The 20,518-nt window shown below is 41.6% G+C and overlaps 1 protein-coding gene across 5 annotated transcripts in view; it reads right to left on the bottom strand.

Annotated features, from left to right (window-relative positions):
* Nucleotides 1–20,518, bottom strand: part of fnip1 (folliculin interacting protein 1) — a 94,994-nt gene that overhangs the window by 3,221 nt on the left and 71,255 nt on the right. For all 5 annotated transcript variants that reach the window (XM_069898272.1, XM_069898274.1, XM_069898273.1 and 2 more), the window contains 5 exons: nt 17,579–17,748; nt 9,177–10,506; nt 5,692–5,860; nt 3,870–4,070; nt 1,745–1,860 (listed from right to left, as the gene is read on the bottom strand). In XM_069898272.1, the coding sequence (XP_069754373.1) occupies nt 1,745–1,860; nt 3,870–4,070; nt 5,692–5,860; nt 9,177–10,506; nt 17,579–17,748 (1,986 nt within the window). The remainder of the gene's footprint in view (nt 1–1,744; nt 1,861–3,869; nt 4,071–5,691; nt 5,861–9,176; nt 10,507–17,578; nt 17,749–20,518) is intronic.

Below are 20,518 nucleotides of genomic sequence, written 5' to 3'. Positions count from 1 at the left end.
CTGGAGGACAGTTTTGAATGTTGGGATTTCAAAAAGGATGAACATTCCAAAGGCAGCCAGAAGGATCCGGACCAGGCCAGTGGTTCCTCTCTCTGCAAGCAACACAAGACAACTTCGAATTTTGTGCTCTCTCTCTCTCTCTCTCTCTCTCAAAGATCTTTTGGCTTCAGTTTACCAAACAAACTGAATTTTGTTTATGATCTTTGCTTCAGTTGAGATCGAAGTTTTGTGAGTCTTGTGTGTTTTGTGTTTCTTTTCTGTCTAAGTTTTTCTGGGGGCTGGTTGGAAATATAACTTAGACTTTAATTACATATGTTAAATTTAGGCTGGGGAATTTATTAGTTTTACACTGTTATAGAAATTTGCATAGTAACCAGTGGGCATTGTTATAAAAGGGGGGATTTTGAATTAAAGTTTGAAGGTGAATTTTTTGTTAATAAAGTAATTGTTCATCTTTACCCCTGTGTGATATGCCTTCTTTGTGGTTGCTGGTTTGATCTCGTAACAATACAACTACCCACATTTTTCAGAAGAACTTACAAAGCTGACGTATCTCTTCCCTCCTGCAGCAATAAAATCACTTCCAGCATTATGAACATGCGTCAGGTCAGAATCAGGTTAAAGAAGTAATGCCAGAAATTCTTCTTTGGAGATTGATATCTTTAATAATACTATAAAAAGTGTTCAAATATTGTATTCATTTCTGAACACCTCATTATAGGAAGGATGTAGAGAGAGATTTGCCAGGATGTTGCCTGAATTGGAGAACATGCCTTAAAATGATGTCAGAGCTGGAAGCTTTCTCTTTGGAGGAATGAAGAATGAGAGATCACATAAAAGGTATACAAGATAATGGGGGGCACAGATAGGGTGGATAGCAGAACCCCTTTCATGGGACAATCATAGCAAATTACCAGAAGACATTTGTTTATGACGAGTGCAAGAAAGTTTGGGGTTAAGTGTGTTTTTTTTTCCCCTCAGTGGGTTTTCTCTGGGGGCTCCAGTTTCCTCCCACCCTTCAAAAACATACCAGGGTGTAGACTAATGGGATGTAATTTGGGTGGGACTGACTTATAGGGCTGAATGAACCATTTACAGTGCTGTATGTCTAATTTAATTTAACTTTACAGAGTGCTGGTTGCCTGGAATGCATTGCTGAGGGTGGTGGTGGAGGAGACTGGTACAAGAGGGACTTTTAAAAAAACTCTTAGATAGGCGCATTGATCTAAGAAAAACAGTGTGTTCTTTTTGTGAGGTAGGGAAGGATTGGATTGTCGTAGAGCAGATTTATATTGATCAGGACAACATCGTGGGCCAAAGGACCTACATTGTAACATTCTATGTTCTTAAATGACAGAACTAATTTCAACAAAAATTGATGGTGAGTGAACAGAAAAGGCTGTCTGGTGAGGTGGCTGAGCATGTATTATTGCAACATTTAAGAAAAAACATGGATACAATAGGTTTAGAGGAACTTGGGCCAAGCACTGGCAGGTGGGACTAATGCGGGCATGATATTTTAGCGTGGGCAAGTTGCGCTGAAGGGCCTGCTTCCACACTGCGTTGAGAACATTTCCAACTACTTCCTTTCTCATATTTTTGTTATTTTCAAATATACACTCAATGGAAGAGAAAGCAGGTGGACGAACTACTTTCTGAACTGGATTCCTCAAATGGAAGTTAAAAAAGCCAGCTGGTCAAATGCCAAAGAAAAATCATTAGTCAAAAGATTAAAACTCCTTACCCCAATACCATGCCCAATTCCTTCACATGTACTCTCATTTGGCCCTTCAAATATTCTGACAACATCTTGCTTTTGAAATATAGTTCCTGCAACCGATCTTCAAGATGCATTATACACTGCATAAGATTTTTAAAAATCAATTAGTTCAATATTTTTTATAGCAGAAATCATACAATGACATTTTAATAATTGAAAACACTTGGGATTCGATCTTAGCCTGACACAATGAAACACACCCCATCTTTATGAATAGCAGACAAAAAGTTGGGGAAGATGGGGGAGCTGTCCTTTTGCATGAAAATCAAATCTACAGTAAAACTAATTAATTACCAAAACTTCAAGAAGAACCTCAGTTTAGTTCTTGGCGTTATGAAGCAAAATGACCAAAATTGAAAGGTTTGGTAACAAACTATTCACCAATGTGACTAAAACATGGACTAATACTACAACTGCAACTCAAATACTCCCTGGAATTTTTCTCAACTCCGGATCTTAAGCATCATCTCAAAATCCATATGCACTCATTATAATTGCTCTATTCTTAAAACATGAAGTAGTTTTTGCTCTTCCATCCTCTTGTTCAATATGCCCATGCTCTTAACCAACAGAATTCATTTCAATTCCATCTCTTGTTCCCTCAGTCTCCATGATTCAATTTCCTTTTGGCCATGTTGCTGTCAAAATCAATGAGTCAACTTCCTCTGGTTTATGTCTATTTTAAATTGAATTCACTACTACTTAAAAAGAAGTTTATCATCAACTTCTCTATGTAACATCCTTCCCAGTCCTCCAGGCAACATGCACAAAGACAAATGATTTGAAGTTGTTCTTTGTCCTCCAACCTGATCCCAAAATAAAAGGATTTTGTTATTGCTTCAGATGTTCCTGTCATAACTTTGTAATAGATTCTGAAATTTACTTTCACATTTATTAACCTCCAATGGTTCCATGACAATGAGTGATCAACTAGAATAGTGAAGTTGAAGAATGGTGGAACCTAGATATGAACAGAATCAATATCAGCACTGACATTGGTACAACATTGCTTATCCCAATGATATTACACACTGGTTTTTAATTTGATAGGTGAGTGAACATTTTTCATTGAAGTCTTAGATGGAATTCAAATCATTATGATGAACATTTGTAACTTTCTTTTCGTTTATTTAATTTTCAATCAACATGAAGTTACAAAATAAAGAGAAACATCACAGATATATACAATAAAATACCAAAACCGATCACATGTTGATATACAAAAATGGAAGAATACATTACCATAATTATAAAATTCTGCACTATTGTTTATAAATACAAAATAACTCACCCATGCTCATTCTTAAAAGTAGGAAACAGAAAAAAGGACAAAGATCCTCCCTCCCCAAAGGAAGAGGTAATTCTCCCACATGTTAGAAAATCATTGGTTTTCCAAAAGCATTAATTACTGTACATACAGATGAAATATTACGTGATTCTTCTAGAGCTTACTTCCTCCCTTAAGGGATAAATGTCTTGACATTGCTAGAGATACTGGTATTGGGAGTCTGGAGGTGGGGGGGGGGAAATCATCAAAGGTTAACCCCAGTATATCTTAAATACGGGTTTCATATTGTTAAAAACATGTTGTAACAATTTCTGAGGTTGTAAGTAATTGTCTCCAGGGGAACACAATGATGGATTTCTGACTTTCAGTGGGTCAGACTCAGTTGGGAATCAGATTTCCAAGTACTGGCTATGCATTTCCTGGTCACCGCTAAAGAAATTTTAACAAATTTCAATTAATATTTTGACAGCCTCATTTTAGGCCTTATATCTGCTAATTTCCCAAATAAAAACAATTCTGAAGGTATCAAATTCCAGTAATTTGTTCCAAGAAATTAAAATTTGTATCTTTAAAGTGAAAAGGTAGCAGGTCTCCATGCTAAATGTAATTAAAATAATACATATAGAAAATTAATATTTCCTTGATATGAAATTTTGTTTAAACTATAAAATAAGGCAGAGCTCCACTTTAGTATTAAACTTCTTTCCCTTTTGAGTGTTATTAGAATCACGGTCCCATTTATTCTAAATTCATTCAGATACAAATTAAGGCAATAGACTTCTCCTGGTCTTGAATACTCACAAAGTTTGGAGACAGGTTTAGTTTGTAGAGTTGTAGGGTGGAATGAAGCAAGTTAGATACCAAACTGGATACAAGTACTTCTTTCCCAAGCTTGTTGTTTTCTGTGATGCGCCTCTGGCTGCTTGCAATCTGTACTGTCCACTTGTCCAAGTCTGCAATAATGCAAATAGCTTCTGCTATTGGTTCATCCAAGACAGGATGCTGAGCAGAAAAAAAAGAGAATTGGATGGTTAATGTATCCCGTAGCTTGAAGTATTAAATAGCTAACATCATGCTTTCTAAAATCAAGATCATCAAAGTAAATATTGCCCGGTTTCATTATTGTTATTAATTCCCTTTTCTTATAAGTTGGAAGTGCCCTGGTCTTTTATATGAAAAACGCGAGGAGGAATGGTGACAGTGATCAATTTACTGCACTAATAATGCAGGCCAGGGTTAATGAGCTGGAGACACATTACCTCCACACCATCTGGGTAATTTAAATTCCATTGATTAAAATGTCTGGCAGCAAGGCTCAATAAAACCAACAAGAAATCAGCATATTTAATCTGTTTCATTAATGTCCATCTGAAGAACATTTGAAACTTCAAATCCCTCTCCACTGTGTAACAGTTTGGGTGGGGGGTGGGGGGAGATAAGGAGCATGGAATTGTTCCAGGACCTGATTCTAGCACCAATATGGATGCCTCTGCCATGTGATGGATCAACAGCTGAGGCCGCCCCATGTTCCCTCCGCCCACAGGCTTCAGTTATTGGGAGAACCAGAGAAGTGGCTACTGAAGTGATGGCTGGTATGACCAAAGAAAGTACAATGGCTATCCAGGTAGGCACCGGAGCCAAAACAATTATCAAGGCTGAAGAGGCCACGCTTACCAGGTCTATGATTGAAAGGTTGGAATGTCTATTTGTGGCAAATTCCTATCCACCCACTGAGGACTGCCTGGCTCCTGGAATTTCAGGTCGCTGTGAATTAATCTGATTTGCCCATTATATCCAAATACAAAAAATGTTTTACCATGTCATGATTAATCCTGTTACTTTTATCAAGTTTTCTGCAAAATTTTAAACACTAATTTCAAAATGGAACAATGACAGGAGTCATATCTTGCACAATGCAAAAAGGTTGTGGTTGTTGGTGGTCAATCCACTGGCAGGGGTTCCTCACAGCAATGTTATGAGCCCAACTAACTCCTGCAACTTCAATGCACTTTACTTGATCACAAGCTCAGAAGCAGCAATGTTCATTGATGACACCACAATTCCTGAGAAAATACAGTACCCCACGCAGTCAAGTGTGGACTATATTCAGGCATGTGTTAATAAATAGTACCTTACATCCACACAAGTACCAAATCATTTTCAAAAGTGACCTTTTCAGTCACATTAAAGAATACAATCTTTACCATTTATTCCCCAGAAGCTAAAAAGATTCAGCCAAGTACGTACACTATCAACTATTAACTACCTGGATACCTGGCACCAGATACATTCCTGACATCAATGTCACATCTTATCTGCTATGCTTATGCAGCATCATCTCCCAGCAGGACTGAGAAAAATATTGTTCTTGCTTACTTAAGGTGAGTTTAAATCTGGAACTCCCTATCCAGCAGCATTGTGGAAGTACATTCATAATAATGACTGCAGTGACACCCACATCTCAAATAAATTTAAAAAACAAGCAATAAATTACATGATCTCTTAAAAGAATAGAAAAGCTTCATCCCCCAATATCTATTCAATAATTTATTAATGTAAATTAACAATGGTTTGCTGCACCAATGACAGTGACAGAGCTTTTAAGAAATAATGGATAACATACCTGAACAGCATGTGTTAAATCTGACGACAAGCATTGCTTCAACTTCTCATCATTGCTTGTTCCATGCAGAACAAAATCTGACACATAATGAGGACAATAACCGCCAAAAAGAGACCTCCCAAAATTTGCCATGCTGGGTTTGTTGCAGTTTATTTCAATTGCTGTGGACCTACAAAGGGAGGAAAAACGTACAATTAAATCAAAGTTCAATAAGAAGCTAAGGAGCCCCTGAAGACCCCGAACTTCGACAGATCTGAATTGCTTCTCTTCTCCAGAATAACAAAAAAATCAAGTCATTCAGGGAACTACAGGTGGTGGAATCTGTAGCAAAATACAACAGCAAGGTTAACACTGAGGTGGGGAATGATAAACTGTCCTTTGTACAGTATTTTTCAAACTGATATGGAAAGAGATGTGCACATTATTTGCAATGTTTCATTCTGTTGTGATAAGACAGCAGAAATAAGCAGCCAGCTGGAAAAGGCCCTCTTTATTCCCACTCTTGGCTTCTGCCAGTCAGCCAATCTTTTATCCATGTTAGCATCTTTTCCATAACATCGTGGACTCCTATTATTGTTCAGCAGGCCTCGTGTGCTGTACCTTGTCAAATGCCTTCTGAAAATCTAAGTAAACAACATCCACTGACTGTCTTGCTTGTTACTTTTTAAAGAAATAGAAAAACCTCAAAAAGGTTTTCAAAGCATGCAGTGGGATATAGGCCTGTAAGAAAAGTGGGCTGAAAGATGGAGTTTAATACTGATAAGTGTGAGGTGCTACATTTTTATAGAAATGATCAACAAAGGTCATATGTATTAAATGATAGAAGACTACAGTAGAACAAAGAGATTTAGGAATTCTGGTACATAATTTCCTAAAAGTGGAACCACATGCAGATAGGGTGGTGAAGAAAGCTTTTAATAGGTTGGCCTTCATAAATCAGTATTGAGTCCAGGAGTTGGGATGCCATGTTGAAGTTGAATAGGGCATTGGCAAGGCCAAATTTGGAATATTGTCCACAGTTCTGGTCACTGAATTATAAGAAAGACTTCAACAAAATAGAGAGAGTGCATAGAAGATATACAAGGATATTGCCTGGGTTTTATCGTTTGACCTGCAGGGAAAGTTTAAACAGGCTAGGACTTTACTCCCTGGAATGCAGAAGATTGAGGGATGATTTGATAGAGTTTATTTCATTCTGTGGACAACGCAAAAGTTTGTCTAAAGCAGGATCTACATCAACTGAGAAAATGGGCTAAGGAATTGGCAGATGGAATTTAACTAGGAAATGTATGTATTTTATGTATTTTGGGAAGTTAAACTAGGGCAGGAAATACATGGTGAATATCAGGGTTCCGGGAATTGTTACAGAACAGTGAAACCTCTACACAAATGTATATAGTTTCTTGGAAGTTGCGACACAGGAATACAAGGTAGTAAAGAAAGTATCATCGAATGTGGAATTGGGTACAAGAGCTGGAATGTTGTGTCGCAGCTGTACATTGATGAGTCTGCACCTGGAATACTGATTGCAGATCTGTTTCCATTCTATACAAAAATACATGATTAAGCTGGAAAGAGTACAACAAAGATTCAAAAGGATATTGCATCAAATGGAGGGCTTGATTTACAAGAACAGACTGGATAGGCTGAGACTCTTTTCCCTGAAACAAAGCAGGTGGAGGGTGACCTTAAATGTCAATAAAATCATGAGGGGCAGAGATAAAATGGACTGTTAAGTCTTTTTTTCACCTCAAGGGTGGTGAAGTTGAAAACTGGAGAGCATAGATTTAAGGCAAGAGAAAAATTTAAAGGGGATCGTGAGGCATGTTTTTCAAAACTAGGATGGTGGGTTTTTCTGGAATGAGCTGCTGCAGGTTCAGCTGTGCATTTTTAAATTATTTGGTTGTACATTAATAGGAGAATTTTCAAGAAACATGGGATGAGTGCAGAAATACACTTGTCCATCAAACATTGACAGTGATGCATTCAGCTAAATATGATATGACTTCTTTAAAAAAAAACAACTCAATATCTTTCCTTGAACTGTGAACAAGTTTACTTGGACAAAGTCTGCCTCTTTACTCGTACAAATAATCTTGAATGTTGAGCTTCTTGCAAGAACTTAAAGAGATTGGACTTGAAAGTAAGAAGAGGGAAAGCAGGAATATAATGTATCTTGACTTTATTTTCAATGGATCTGGACATGGCCAGTGTTCCATCAGAATAGTCATTTCCATCTACCTCTGCCCTTCAACCCAAACCCAACTGCCAACTTCAAATTTATTTCAATTCCCTGAATAATGCAAGTCAACAATCTAAGAAATCTTATTTGATTATTGAGCTTTGCATTGTACACAAGAAATGTTAGAAAGTAAGAGCATGACTGACAAATGGAGGCATTTAAGAATATGATAAGGATATGCTCCCAGTAAGCTAAAGACAAGAATGGCAAGTTAAACAAACCTTGGGTAAAAAAGGATACAGAGGAAGAGACCAGAAAGCAAAAGGAGGCATATGTCAGATATAGGCAAACAGGTCTGAGGGAATCCCTTCAGGAATATAAGGAATGTAGGTAATGAGGAAAACAAGAAGGGCTAAAACAGAGTTTGAGGTGGCTTTGGCAGAAAGTGCAAGGGAGAATCTAAAAAGAATGTAATTATATTAAGAACAAAAAGGCTCACTAGGAAAAAAAATAGGACCCTGTAAGATATGGAGGGGTATCTGTGTGGAGGAAAAGGAGATGGAAAAGATCTGAATATTTGTGAATGTGTTTACTATGGAGCAGAATAAGCAGGAATTTGATGGGAGGAAGATATCTAAAGATAGCTGAGGATATCTCTGCATCAGTAGTGAAAAAATGTTAGCCATCTTAGTTCGTATCAAGATTAAATCTTTGAGTCCAGGTGCATCCCAGAACATTGAAGGAAGGCAGGAAGGAAATTGTTAGGGACTGCACACGCATTTTTAATTTATCGCTGAGAGCAGGTGAAGTTACTATGGACTGGAGGATGGCAAATGTGGTGCCATTACTTAAAAAGGGCTGCAAGGATAAATCAGGTAACAGCAGACCTGTTAGTCTGACATCAGTGACAGGGCTGTTTCTCTTTGAACATAGGGGATCATATTGAGGTCTATAAAATCACGAGTGATAGTCTATTTCCTGGAGAATGACAGTCTAAGACGAGAGGGTGTAACTATAAGGGGAGCTAAGGGGATAGTTCTTCATTCAGAGGGTGGCAAGCATATTGTACAATCTGCCAGACAAGGAATATAGGGTTCCTTTAAAAAACACTCTGACAACTCAAACACTGGAGGGGTTTGGGCCTAATGTAGGGAAGCAGGACTAAAGCAGGAGGGTGCACTGTTTGGCATGGACAAGCTGGAGTTGCCTCTGTGCTGCAAAATTGCACAACTCTGGAATGCTTTCATAACTTTAATGAAAGATTTTCTTGCTCAGAACTGTATAACAAAATAAGTGCTCTTACCCAGGAAAAGGTAGCTCCATCTGTTCCAGCCAGTCATCCTGCTCTGCACTGTAGTAGCCATGTCTGGCTAAATCATGCCCTGCATCCTCATTCTCACTGTCACCCAAGGCACTATCCGAACTTACATTTCTGGGAATATCCCATTCGATCACAGAAGATGCATTTTTCTGTGGACGATTATCTACACAGTGATTATGAATGGAGTCCTTGTCTCTGATGTCCTGCTCCATTACATACATTTTACAAGTGCAAATGCAATTGCTCCCATTCATGCCACATCGCTGTTCATTATCCTGAATACCAAGTCCCAGATCTGAAATATTCTGCACAACTTCCTGTAGATCTTTCGGAAGATCATCGATGGTTTTTGCTTCAATTAATTCCCCATCATTAAAGTATTCATCAAATAGACTCATACTTCCTTCATGAGAAGGATCCCATTCATAATTGTCTGTCTGGGACAATATGTCCTTTGTCCTATTGGTTTTATTTTGGCCCAGAATTTTCTTCAATAACTCTTCCTGTGCTCTTTTTTTAAGATCCCCAATGCCCCTCTGTAGTGCCTCATTGGTCTCTTTTCTCTTGGTTTCTGTATCAGAGTCAGGTGAGAGTGATTCACCAATCTGAAAAGTTACTTTTTGCATCAAATTTGGACAATTCTGGAGATGATTTTCACTACAGGGAATGGAAGGAGGCAACTGTTTATCAGGTGGCTGTTTCTCCATTACAGGTTCCATGATGAGGCTTTGGTCAACGGCAGCAGATCTGACAGACAGCAACATTTCAGTCTTGGTTTCCTGCAGAGAGTGTGGTGTTTCTTTGTATTGCTTAATGGGATCTTCTCTGCAGAGCACTGGCAGATTTGCAGTACAACGACTTGGACCACAATTGGTTTCCCACAAATTCCTGTGAGATTGTCCCAATGCATCACTTGAATCCCCTGCCTCTTCCTGCATGGTTGTGTCATGCCTTTCTTTTCTTGGGTGAATGGGGCACTTCTCGGTCTGGTTGATGCCAACAGCACTGTTCTGTGAAAGAGCACTTTGGTTTTGCAAAATGCTTGGAAACAAGGTACTTTTATTCCGATGAAGTGTAACCACAACGTACTCTGACTCTTCCACCTCCCCCTTCTCCAGGGATGTGGTCATTACTGACTCACTTGTTTCAGAATCTCCATCACCTTCCACCACCAACTGGGTTTCCTGTAGTTCTGAGCACCGAATGAAGTAAGTGAGGAAGTGGAGCAACCGCTGGACTAATTCTTGCCGCTTGCCAATTATCACAGTTCGGGCTAATCTTGCAGGAGAGCCTATTGCACCATGCAAATCAACTGTCACAAAGATAAATGGTTTACAATTAGGAAAGCATTTTTCAATGGGGAGAGAAAAGGTAGGGAGTGAAGATAATTAGATTCAGATAAACTGGCATCACTGTCTTAACACAGAGTTCTTTCCCCACATTCAACACAAGATCCAGAGCTGCTTCAGGAACTGGATTCAAAACAAAATATGAACATTATTTTAATAATTTCTTTCCATAATTTTCTATTGAGCACACACCACAATAGTAGTAATTCTTTGCTTCGAATTTCCCTTTATGGTCTCCAAGTCAATGGATTTCTCACTTATTAATAATAAATTGCCAAGTTAGTGGAGGTGTCCATTTGAAACGGATCAAAAGTGCTAATCTAACATAATGGAATCCAAGTTCCACTGCAAAGCACGAATGATACTTGATTTTTCCAAGGCCTTGTTATAAAATTGGGTTACAATTTAAAAAGTGCTGGTTACCTATTAATACGTTTTAAAAATCAAAGCTACCAATTGTCTCTTGTTTAAAGCACTACGTGCTGCCTGACATGTACAAGACATGGTGCATGTAGAATGACTTTAAAAATCAAAACTGATTCGAAGACAATAATATCAGATAAAGAGAAAGAAACTAAGAAATTATTTTTTATAAATATTAGCCAGTATGGATTGAGATATAATGGAAATCATCTTTTGAAACTGAAGGAAAATAAGATCGTGAAGATTTTGTAATTTAGTAGGAAGCTTAAAACAATACATTTGAGCAATTAATTTATAGAACTTTAAGTAATACACACCAGTTCACATCTTGTAACTAAATAAGATGGCTAAAGGTGTATTTTCTACAACAATCAAATCTGAGTTGTGTGGATTTACTCTTATCAATACACAGAAGTATTAAAAATATAAGAGCACTAATAAAATTGATAAAGGGATTAGAGGGAGAAGTTTAATGTCAGGAAGAACACCTTTATTTCAAAGAGACATTCCATTTTTCATGAAAAATTAATTTTTAAAAATTCAGCAAAATTATGGTATTTGGAAAATTAAAGATTGTTTTGAAGCTGGGAAATTTATTACTTTTTAGTAGAATGAAAAATTTAAGATGTTGGAAAATTCAAAATGTTGTTATTATCAAGTGAAGAGATTCTTTTGTGAATTTTTTGGTCAACATTTAGTATTACCAGCAGGGACAAAAGTACAATTATTATTAAGTACCAGGGATATAAAGAAATCCATTTCAGAGATGTACAAATTATTACAAAAGAAGGCTCGAAAAGGAGTTCATAAATGGTAAGTAGATTTAAATAAGTAAATAGATGAATGTAGATGGATTCAGATATATAGAGAAAGTATGAAAAATACAATAAATGTGAGATATCAATTAATTCAAGATAATTTTATTCATCAGTGATATTTAACAGCACAAAAGTTACATAATATGAATTATATTTATTCAGATTAATGTTTTAGATGTGGACAAGAAGTTGGTCTTTTTTTGCATTTGACTTGGTAATGTTCCTTAATTAAACCTTTTTAGCTTAATTTGTGTAATTTATTAGAACAAATAACTGGAGTAAGATTCCCACAGGATGCAATGTAATTTTTATTGGGAGATGTTAGAGGAATTAAACCCAAAATAAAATTAAATAAGTATCAAGTAAAATTTGTTCAAATTGCCTTGGCAATGGCTAGAAAGTGTATTGCTATAACTTGGAAGTCAGCTATTGATTTAGGAATAGATGGTATGCAGAAGTTCGGAGTTGTATTCCTATTCCACTTAAGAAAATTACTTATAATTTAAGAGATAAATATCATACATTTTATGAAATATGGAGCCCATATTTACAAACTGTTGGTATTAAAATTTAAATGAATCTTGAACACTCCCTTTCTTATAGATCTCTACGAATATTGTTATGAGGTACATACATTTTATATATAAATATGTCTTTAAAAAAAGAGTTAGATTGTGGGGTTTAGTGTGTAGATCACTTCATAAACAGATATTTACAAAACACATCTCATTTAAAATGCCAGAGCTTTGCTCAAGCCAGACAACCAGGGTCCCCCTGTAGCTCCCTTGCAACCTATTCCTGTTGTTGGGGAACTTTTCATTAAGGTTATTGTGGATTGTGTAGGTCCCCTGCCTAAAATAAAAGCTGGGAATTAGTACTTGTTCACAATTATGTCTACTGTGTCGAGATTTCCAGAAGCTATACTATAAAGGAATAGTAAAGCAAAGACAGTGGTAAAGGATCTGGATAAAAATTTTCATAGTTTTTGGGTTATCTAAAGAGATCTAGAGTGATTAGGGAACTAACTTTATGTCCGGGTTGATTTACAAGTTGGGAATTAAACAGATTACTTCATCTGCATACCATCCTGGATTCAGGGAGCTTTGGAAAGATTTCATTCTACTCTTAAAAATATGATGATGATTTATCGCCTGGAGAATGGGAAAGATTGGTACGAAGGTATTCATTTAATGTTATTTGCAGCAAGAAAGTCTGTGCAGGATTCATTAGGTTTCAGTCCTTTTAAAATTGTGTTTGGACATCAGGTTAAAGGACTTTTAATATTGATAAAAGAACAGTGGGTTAATGAGGATGTACAGTTGGATTTGCTGGATTATGTTTCTAAATTTAAAGATCGGCTCCAGAGAATTTAAAAATGGCTCAGGGTAAAAATGAAGTGATTATTTGACAGGAAAGCTCAAGTGAGGAATTTTAAGACAGGAGTGTTAATTTTTCCCAACATTGGACAATCCTCTGAGAGCAAAATTTTCTGGACCATACGAAGTGAAATCAAAACTGAATGATGTTAACTATAAGATAAACACTCCAGATTATAGGAATAAAACTCAGGTTTGTCATATAAATATGTTGAAACCTTATTATGAGGATAAACGTAGTGGAGATCAATCTGTATCAGAGGTGTTAGTTGTTGACAGGGTTGAGGAAGTTATGGATCATAAGATTGTGGAAACAGAATCTTGTGAGGGTAACCTTGGTCCCTGTGGACCCAACTCAGTTTTTTTTTTGAAAATCTGAAAGAAAAGTTAGGCAATCTTAAATCACAACAAAAGCAGTTACTTCTGAAATACACAAATTTGTTTCCTGATCTGCCAAAAAGGACATCAGTGATTGTCATGATGTGAACGTAGGAGAAGTAAGTCCCATAAAACAAAATCCATATTGAATAAACATTCAGAAAAGTAAAATCATGGAACAGGAGGTGGAATATATGTTATAAATTTATATTATTAGACCTTCGAACTCAGATTGGAGTCCTCCTTGTATTCTGTTATCTAAAACAGATGGAACTGTTAAGTTCTGTACAGATTACAGGAAGGTTAATTCTGTAACTAAAACAGATGCTTATCCTATTCCCAGAATTGAAGATTGTAGCATTAAAATTGGGAAAGCTAAATTTCTTACGCAAGTGGATTCGTTGAAGGGTTACTGGTGTGTGCCTCTTACTGAGAGGGGAAGGATTATTTCTGCATTTGTGACACCATCTGGTTTATACAAATATAATGTATATAATGTGCCTTTTGGCATGAAAAGTGCCCCTACAGCATTCCAAAGGATGATTAATTCGGTAATCCAAAGTTTGACACATACAGATACTTATATTGATGACTTAGTCACAAAATGTGACACATGGGAAGAACATTTGAGGGAATTGGACAAATTGTTTGCAAGATTATTCAAAGCAAACTTAATTGTCAATTTAGTTAAAAGTGAATTTGGACATGCTACTGTGACATACTTAGGTCATGGCAAAGTTGCACCTATTCAAGCTAAAGTGCATGCAATTTCTGAATTTCCTATTCCCGATGGCAAGAAAGCAGTGAGGTTTTTAGGAATGGCAGGATATTATAGGAAATTTTGCAGAAGATGCTCTTCCTTTAATCAATCTTTTGAAGAAAGGGGAGAAATTTGTGAGGACGAAAGTTTGTCAGACAGCTTTAGAAAATTTAAAGGACATGCTATGCCATTACCCTGTTTTAAAATTTCATGATTTTTAGAGACCATTTTCTTTATGAGTGGATGCCAGTGAGGGGGCAGCAGGGGAAGTTTTGTTACAAAAACATGATGAAATTGACTATCCAGTTGCCCATTTAAGAAAAAAATTCAATGTTCAAAGGAACTATTTCACTATTGAGAAGGAACTGTTGCCTATAATACTTGCTCTGCAGAATTTTGATGTGTACCTGGGTGATATTTACTGACCATAATCCTCTTGTGTTTTTGAATAAAATGAATAAAAACAGAAGATTGTTAAACTGGAGTTTAATATTACAAGAATATAAAGGAACAAAAAATGTAATAGTGGACTGTTTGTCAAGATGTTAAAATTGAATATGTAAAAAAAAAAATTATCAAAATGGGGATACATGTTATATATTGTATATTGTTAAGTCAGTTTAGTTATAATAGAATTTTAACTCAAGAATTAAAATTCCTTTGTAGGGGAGAGTGTTATGGATATATTATAGATTAATGTCTTTTTAAAAAAAATATTGTGGGGGTTTAATGTGTCAGTCATTTCACAAACAAGATTTTAAAAAGCAGGTGCAAATGGAAGAGTCCAGGGTCAAGTGCTGATAAAGATCTTTCAAGGATTAGGTTAGCCCTGCAAAAAGTTGTTTTTTTTTACAAGCAGAGAGAGAAGAAAGAACCAAGAGGATTCTTTAGAGAGAAAATTCTGCAGTGGAGTTTGGGAGGCTGCAACATGGCGAGCTGGCAGGCTTGTTGAAAGCCCCATTTTGCAGATGTGTTGGGAGTTCTGAGTTCAGCCTGTTGAAACCCTTGTAGTCCTTACAAGAGGAAATGGCTGGTTAGGGTGTTTCTCCTGAAATAAGGGAAACAAGAGGAACTCTGTGGTGACCTGGAAGAAGAGGTTATCATTTGGAAAAACCATGATGGGCAAGTTTCTTCGGCAAGACAATGAAGTGGCTGATCGGTCACCGTCCCATGGGTCTTCTCCTCTGCTTCTTCTTAAACACGGGATGGTCCCCCATTTTCTGGTGCCCTGGAATCTGCAAATCTCTGTGGCTACTGCCAATTATAGGCACCACCATCCTGGCCCAGATCCAGCTGTCACAAGATTTTAATTGAACTACCATTAGCTCTTTGAATAGGCTGTTTAAAGCCTGCACAGAGCAGACAGCAGTCAGACTGGATGAATGAACCCCACAGGGGAACACTGTGTGACTCTACTCCCTACAGGTCCATACCAGTGGCAGCGCTGCCAATACAACAGCTCTGGCAGCACCTCCATTTGATTCAAAAAATTATCTATACAAAAGATATAATTTTTTAAAAATTCAGTAAATAACTATATGATCTTGATTATTGACCTTTTATTGCAGAACCACTTTTCTAGACTAACCATGCCCCACCCCCCACCCCCCACCCCCATTTAATGTCTGAAAAGCTATCAAACTGCATTGAATATACTCAGCAATTGAACCTCCACAGCCTTCCGGAATGAAAATTCAATAAGTTCACCACAATGGGTTTAAAAAAAAAAATTCCCAGTGTAATCCTAAACGGCCGACCCCTGATTTTGGGACTATGACCACAGGTTGTAACCACCCCAAGCTGGTGAAACATCACCTCTACATCTATCCTGTCAAGCCCCTTGAAAGAAGATCTGCACAGAAAACCTCTCTTCAAAGTTCAAATCTTCTCAAGGTGACAAAAGCAGTCACCCCAAAGTAGATAGCTTGGGCAGGCCAAGAAATAGAGAATGAATTAAATTGCATTCAATAATCCAGGACTTCTTCTCGAGCCTGGACAGACATGAAGGTGGCACATGAACACCACTACTTACTAAAAAGTCAGAGGAGATTCTGCATGTCGTCAAATACACTATTGAACTTCTATGGGTATAGTGTGGAAAGTGCACTGCTTGATTGCATCACATCTTGGCTTGGAAACCCAAGTGTCCAGGAATGCAGAAAGCAGCAAACCCAAGCGATCCATCATGGGCATCAACCTCCCGTTCATTGAAGACAATGATGTGAGGAGCTGCCTTAAGAAGAGTTTATATCATATTTACTGTACTAATTTATACCATTCTTGTTGCATCTTGCAGACCGTATACCCTCAGTAAGTAAATATTTCAGTGCATCTGTATGGTGTACCTGTGCACATGACAATGAACTCTCATCAAGTGGCCTTCTGTAAATTTGGCCATTCTATTAGATTTTCTTTTCTATTGAAGGACTTAAGGAGTGTTCATTGGTACGCAAATAAAAAGTCTCTAAATGCAAGAAAATTAAAAGCCACGAACACATTGTGCTGGAGGAGCATCCATGGAAAGTGAGAGACCATCAACATTTCATGCTGAAAACCCTTCATCAAGAATAGCAAAAACTAGGCAGTCACCCAAATAAAAGGTGAGCCAGGAGTGGAGGAGGAGGAAAACAGACAGGCAGGTGAGAGGTTGATAGAGGGGCAAGAGAATAAAGGAGCTGAGAAGGATGGGGGGGGAAAGGGGGCAGAGGGCTGAGAAAGATGCACTCTGATAGAAGGAAGAAAGGGAAGGAGCTGAAGGAAGGAAGTTGTTGGTGACAGGCAGGTGGAGAGGATGGGAGAAAGGTATGAAAATGAAAAAGAGGAATCAGCCCAGAGAGATGAGGAAAAGCTGGATCTTGGGGGGGGGGGGGGGGGGGTGAGAGAGGGGGGGTGGGCAGGTGGAAGGGGCTACTGGAAATTGGAGGTCAATATTAATGGCACCTGATTGAAGATTACCAAAGCAGAATACAAGATGCTGATCCTCCAAATGCGACCTCAATTTGACAGTGCAGGAGGCCACAGACCCAGGTGTCAGTGTAGGAATAGTAAGTGGACCTGAATGGCTGGCCACTGGGTAGCCTTTTCCGTCGCAGAGGACAGAGTGGAGATGGTCAATGAAGTGAGTGATTTCCCCCAATTGACCTCCAGTCGATATAGAGGTTATTGCTTCAAGAGCACTGAATGTGTATTAGACAATGATGTGCGGGACCCGTACAGCTAAGAATGGGTTTATCATCCAACACATGCATTTTTTAAATAATTACCCAGTTGACAAACATACCTAATTGGGCCCATAGAGGATTATAGGGATTTGATTTTGAAAGCATGTCCACACTTTGAGAGGAATGTTTTTCCAAGAAAATCTTAATGGGAGGTTGACCATTTGGCATAACTGTGGGGACCCAGGCGAGATGATTTGTGAGCACAGCAGTAATCAGGGCAGGCAGAAATCTGAATAAAGACAAGATAAATATTAAAGCAAATCAGATCAATCTCTATCAAAGCAAATTCAAGTTGTGCATTTAATAATAAGCACAGCTTACTTTAAAACAAAGAGGAACATAAACATCTGACAATTACACATCATGGCATAATTTCACTATGATGGATGACAGAATAAATTTAAATCTCAATCTGTCAGTCTCCTGCTTTCATGCTAAATAATCTTAGGGTCAAGGAGCCCTATAAATATGAAATACTATTCAAGAACTTTTGAACCTTTTGCTTGAATCATCTTTCCAAAATAAAGCTTGTGATTACTGGTAATAAAGAATGCTGTCTTTTACAGGTACTTCTTTTAAAACCACAAGAATATGCAGGCAAGCCATCAAATGAATATTTTAGAATTAGCAACACCGAGCTATAGAACTACTCACAGATTTCTGAGACTCAGGTCACTTTATCAGTCTAAAGCAGGGGTGGGCAACCAATGGCCCTTGGGTCAGATCCAAATTTATCCAGCCTGGTGCATGGCTGTCTCCCTCAGTGTGAGGCTCAACCACCCCCCCCACCCCCACCAACCACGTGTGCAATTCCCACCTTCAGTGCGTGGTTCCCCCCCAGTGTAAGCTCCACCTCAGTGCATGGCTCCTCTGCTCTTTGCAATGGAGTCTCCCACTCTCTGTGCACAGCTTCCCTGCTCTGTGCATTGTGTGGATACATCCCCCAGCCCTCTGCACTGGAGTCTTCCCTGCCCTCTGTGCTGGAGACTCCCCCCCCCCCCCCGAGGTTCTCTTCTCCCCTCCCAACCCCCCCCCCCAGTGACATTATCCCTCTGAGTGTGAGAGCCTCCTCCTCTGCATGAGATCCACCTCTTTGGTGAGAGACCAGTTTCAATGAGAATCCACCTCACACTCTCTCCAATACCGCCTCTTTTTGTAACACTCTTTCAACTCATCTCTGTATGATACTTCTCTCTCTTTGTTTCTGTATGGAAGACTTTTTCTTAGGATGTATATGACACCATCTTTCTGTGTGACTCATCTCTGCAATCATTTGCCGCCCTCGCCCTGGGCTGGGCTCCCTCGCCCTGGGCTGGGCTCCCTCGCCCTGGGCTGGGCTCCCTCGCCCTGGGCTGGGCTCCCTCGCCCTGGGCTGGGCTCCCTCGCCCTGGGCTGGGCTCCCTCGCCCTGGGCTGGGCTCCCTCGCCCTGGGCTGGGCTCCCTCGCCCTGGGCTGGGCTCCCTCGCCCTGGGCTGGGCTCCCTCGCCCTGGGCTGGGCTCCCTCGCCCTGGGCTGGGCTCCCTCGCCCTGGGCTGGGCTCCCTCGCCCTGGGCTGGGCTCCCTCGCCCTGGGCTGGGCTCCCTCGCCCTGGGCTGGGCTCCCTCGCCCTGGGCTGGGCTCCCTCGCCCTGGGCTGGGCTCCCTCGCCCTGGGCTGGGCTCCCTCGCCCTGGGCTGGGCTCCCTCGCCCTGGGCTGGGCTCCCTCGCCCTGGGCTGGGCTCCCTCGCCCTGGGCTGGGCTCCCTCGCCCTGGGCTGGGCTCCCTCGCCCTGGGCTGGGCTCCCTCGCCCTGGGCTGGGCTCCCTCGCCCTGGGCTGGGCTCCCTCGCCCTGGGCTGGGCTCCCTCGCCCTGGGCTGGGCTCCCTCGCCCTGGGCTGGGCTCCCTCGCCCTGGGCTGGGCTCCCTCGCCCTGAGCTGGGCTCCCTCGCCCTGGGCTGGGCTCCCTCGCCCTGGGCTGGGCTCCCTCGCCCTGGGCTGGGCTCCCTCGCCCTGGGCTGGGCTCCCTCGCCCTGGGCTGGGCTCCCTCGCCCTGGGCTGGGCTCCCTCGCCCTGGGCTGGGCTCCCTCGCCCTGGGCTGGGCTCCCTCGCCCTGGGCTGGGCTCCCTCGCCCTGGGCTGGGCTCCCTCGCCCTGGGCTGGGCTCCCTCGCCCTGGGCTGGGCTCCCTCGCCCTGGGCTGGGCTCCCTCGCCCTGGGCTGGGCTCCCTCGCCCTGGGCTGGGCTCCCTCGCCCTGGGCTGGGCTCCCTCGCCCTGGGCTGGGCTCCCTCGCCCTGGGCTGGGCTCCCTCGCCCTGGGCTGGGCTCCCTCGCCCTGGGCTGGGCTCCCTCGCCCTGGGCTGGGCTCCCTCGCCCTGGGCTGGGCTCCCTCGCCCTGGGCTGGGCTCCCTCGCCCTGGGCTGGGCTCCCTCGCCCTGGGCTGGGCTCCCTCGCCCTGGGCTGGGCTCCCTCGCCCTGGGCTGGGCTCCCTCGCCCTGGGCTGGGCTCCCTCGCCCTGGGCTGGGCTCCCTCGCCCTGGGCTGGGCTCCCTCGCCCTGGGCTGGGCTCCCTCGCCCTGGGCTGGGCTCCCTCGCCCTGGGCTGGGCTCCCTCGCCCTGGGCTGGGCTCCCTCGCCCTGGGCTGGGCTCCCTCGCCCTGGGCTGGGCTCCCTCGCCCTGGGCTGGGCTCCCTCGCCCTGGGCTGGGCTCCCTCGCCCTGGGCTGGGCTCCCTCGCCCTGGGCTGGGCTCCCTCGCCCTGGGCTGGGCTCCCTCGCCCTGGGCTGGGCTCCCTCGCCCTGGGCTGGGCTCCCTCGCCCTGGGCTGGGCTCCCTCGCCCTGGGCTGGGCTCCCTCGCCCTGGGCTGGGCTCCCTCGCCCTGGGCTGGGCTCCCTCGCCCTGGGCTGGGCTCCCTCGCCCTGGGCTGGGCTCCCTCGCCCTGGGCTGGGCTCCCTCGCCCTGGGCTGGGCTCCCTCGCCCTGGGCTGGGCTCCCTCGCCCTGGGCTGGGCTCCCTCGCCCTGGGCTGGGCT

Source organism: Narcine bancroftii, chromosome 9, assembly GCF_036971445.1.
Source record: "Narcine bancroftii isolate sNarBan1 chromosome 9, sNarBan1.hap1, whole genome shotgun sequence".
In the NCBI taxonomy this organism is placed as follows: Eukaryota; Metazoa; Chordata; class Chondrichthyes; order Torpediniformes; family Narcinidae; genus Narcine; species Narcine bancroftii.
The sequence above is the reverse complement of the archived record's forward strand: the minus strand, read 5'-3'. Positions and strand labels throughout refer to the sequence as shown.